The sequence below is a fragment of the Puntigrus tetrazona genome, unplaced genomic scaffold (assembly GCF_018831695.1).
Source record: "Puntigrus tetrazona isolate hp1 unplaced genomic scaffold, ASM1883169v1 S000000024, whole genome shotgun sequence".
Lineage (NCBI taxonomy): Eukaryota > Metazoa > Chordata > Actinopteri > Cypriniformes > Cyprinidae > Puntigrus > Puntigrus tetrazona.
The window spans coordinates 1-1157 of record NW_025047704.1 but is presented as its reverse complement, the minus strand read 5'-3'; the positions used below and the strand labels follow the sequence as shown (position 1 = coordinate 1157).

The 1157-nt window shown below is 47.2% G+C and overlaps 1 protein-coding gene across 1 annotated transcript; it reads left to right on the top strand.

The window, feature by feature from the left end:
* Positions 1–4: 4 nt before the first annotated feature.
* Positions 5–898, top strand: LOC122332377 (methyl-CpG-binding domain protein 2-like; the record flags this gene model as incomplete). The annotated part of the gene is made up of 2 exons (XM_043229681.1): positions 5–107; positions 174–898. Coding segments are annotated over 2 exons (285 nt in total), but the record flags the coding sequence as incomplete, so codon positions are not given.
* Between the last annotated feature and the right edge of the window lie 259 nt (positions 899–1157).

Below are 1157 nucleotides of genomic sequence, written 5' to 3'. Positions count from 1 at the left end.
GCCGTGTTTCTCTCAGCTGTTCTGGGAGAAGCGTCTGAAGGGTCTGCGGTCATCGGACGTGTCGGACGAGGCGCTCCGGACGATGGACCTGCCCCGAGGTCTCCAGAGTAAGTGGCGGGGTCAGGTGTGAGCGGTGCTAGTGACCGCTGGCTAACGTGTGTCCTGTGGAGCAGGTATCGGGCCGGACTCGTCGGACGAGACGCTCCTGTCGGCCATCGCCAGCGCCCTTCACATGAGCTCGGCGCCCATCACCGGTCAGACGTCGTCGGCGGCCGAGAAGAACCCGGCCATCTGGCTGAACACGTCCCAGCCGCTCTGCAAGGCCTTCACCGTCACAGACGAAGACATACGGTAAGTTTAGCGGTGACCTTTCAAGCACGTGACCAGCCGGCGTTCGAGACACAGAACGGTCGCTCACATCGACTTCAAGCGGCTAAATGCGTCTGTTATATCACCAGGCGTGTAGTCTGTATTCACGGCGGCGAGAGGAGTCCGTGTTTCAGGTGAAGACGAGCTCAAAGCCTCCCGCTTCTCTTCAGATTGATGCGCGAGAGTCATTTGGCTCCGGCCCGCCGCTAAATTGGATGCTTGCTGTTCGAGAAACACAAGTGAAATAAGATTTTCCTGCCGTAGTCGTTGAGAGCCTGGTGTTTCTTCAGCATACTGATGAGACGGACGCAGGGCCTGTGCCGTGGAGCGCTGGTTAAACGCCGGTTAGCTGGAGGTGGTAATCACTTTGAATAAACCGGCCGACTGATCAGGAACGCTTCTACGGGGGGCATCCTCACGTAAAGATCTGGCAAGACCATGTTTAACGGTTTGTGTTTTAGTGTGAAACACTTTTGTAATGGAGCTCAGTCTCTCTCTCCAGGAGAACACACACACACACACACACACACACACACACATATATATTTTTTTTAAATGTACTTTTTTAATGTATTTTAAAATGTATTCTATTTCTAATTATTTAATTGCTGTTATTTATTTGTTCTTGTTTGCAATTAATTATTAAAAATGTTATTTTCTTCATAGTTTTTTAATTAAAATGGATTTATTTTAATTTTATTTTTACAGTCTTATATTAAGTAATGCATTATTTTTATTTAATTGTTAAAGAATAATTATCTATCTATCTATCTATCTATATATATATA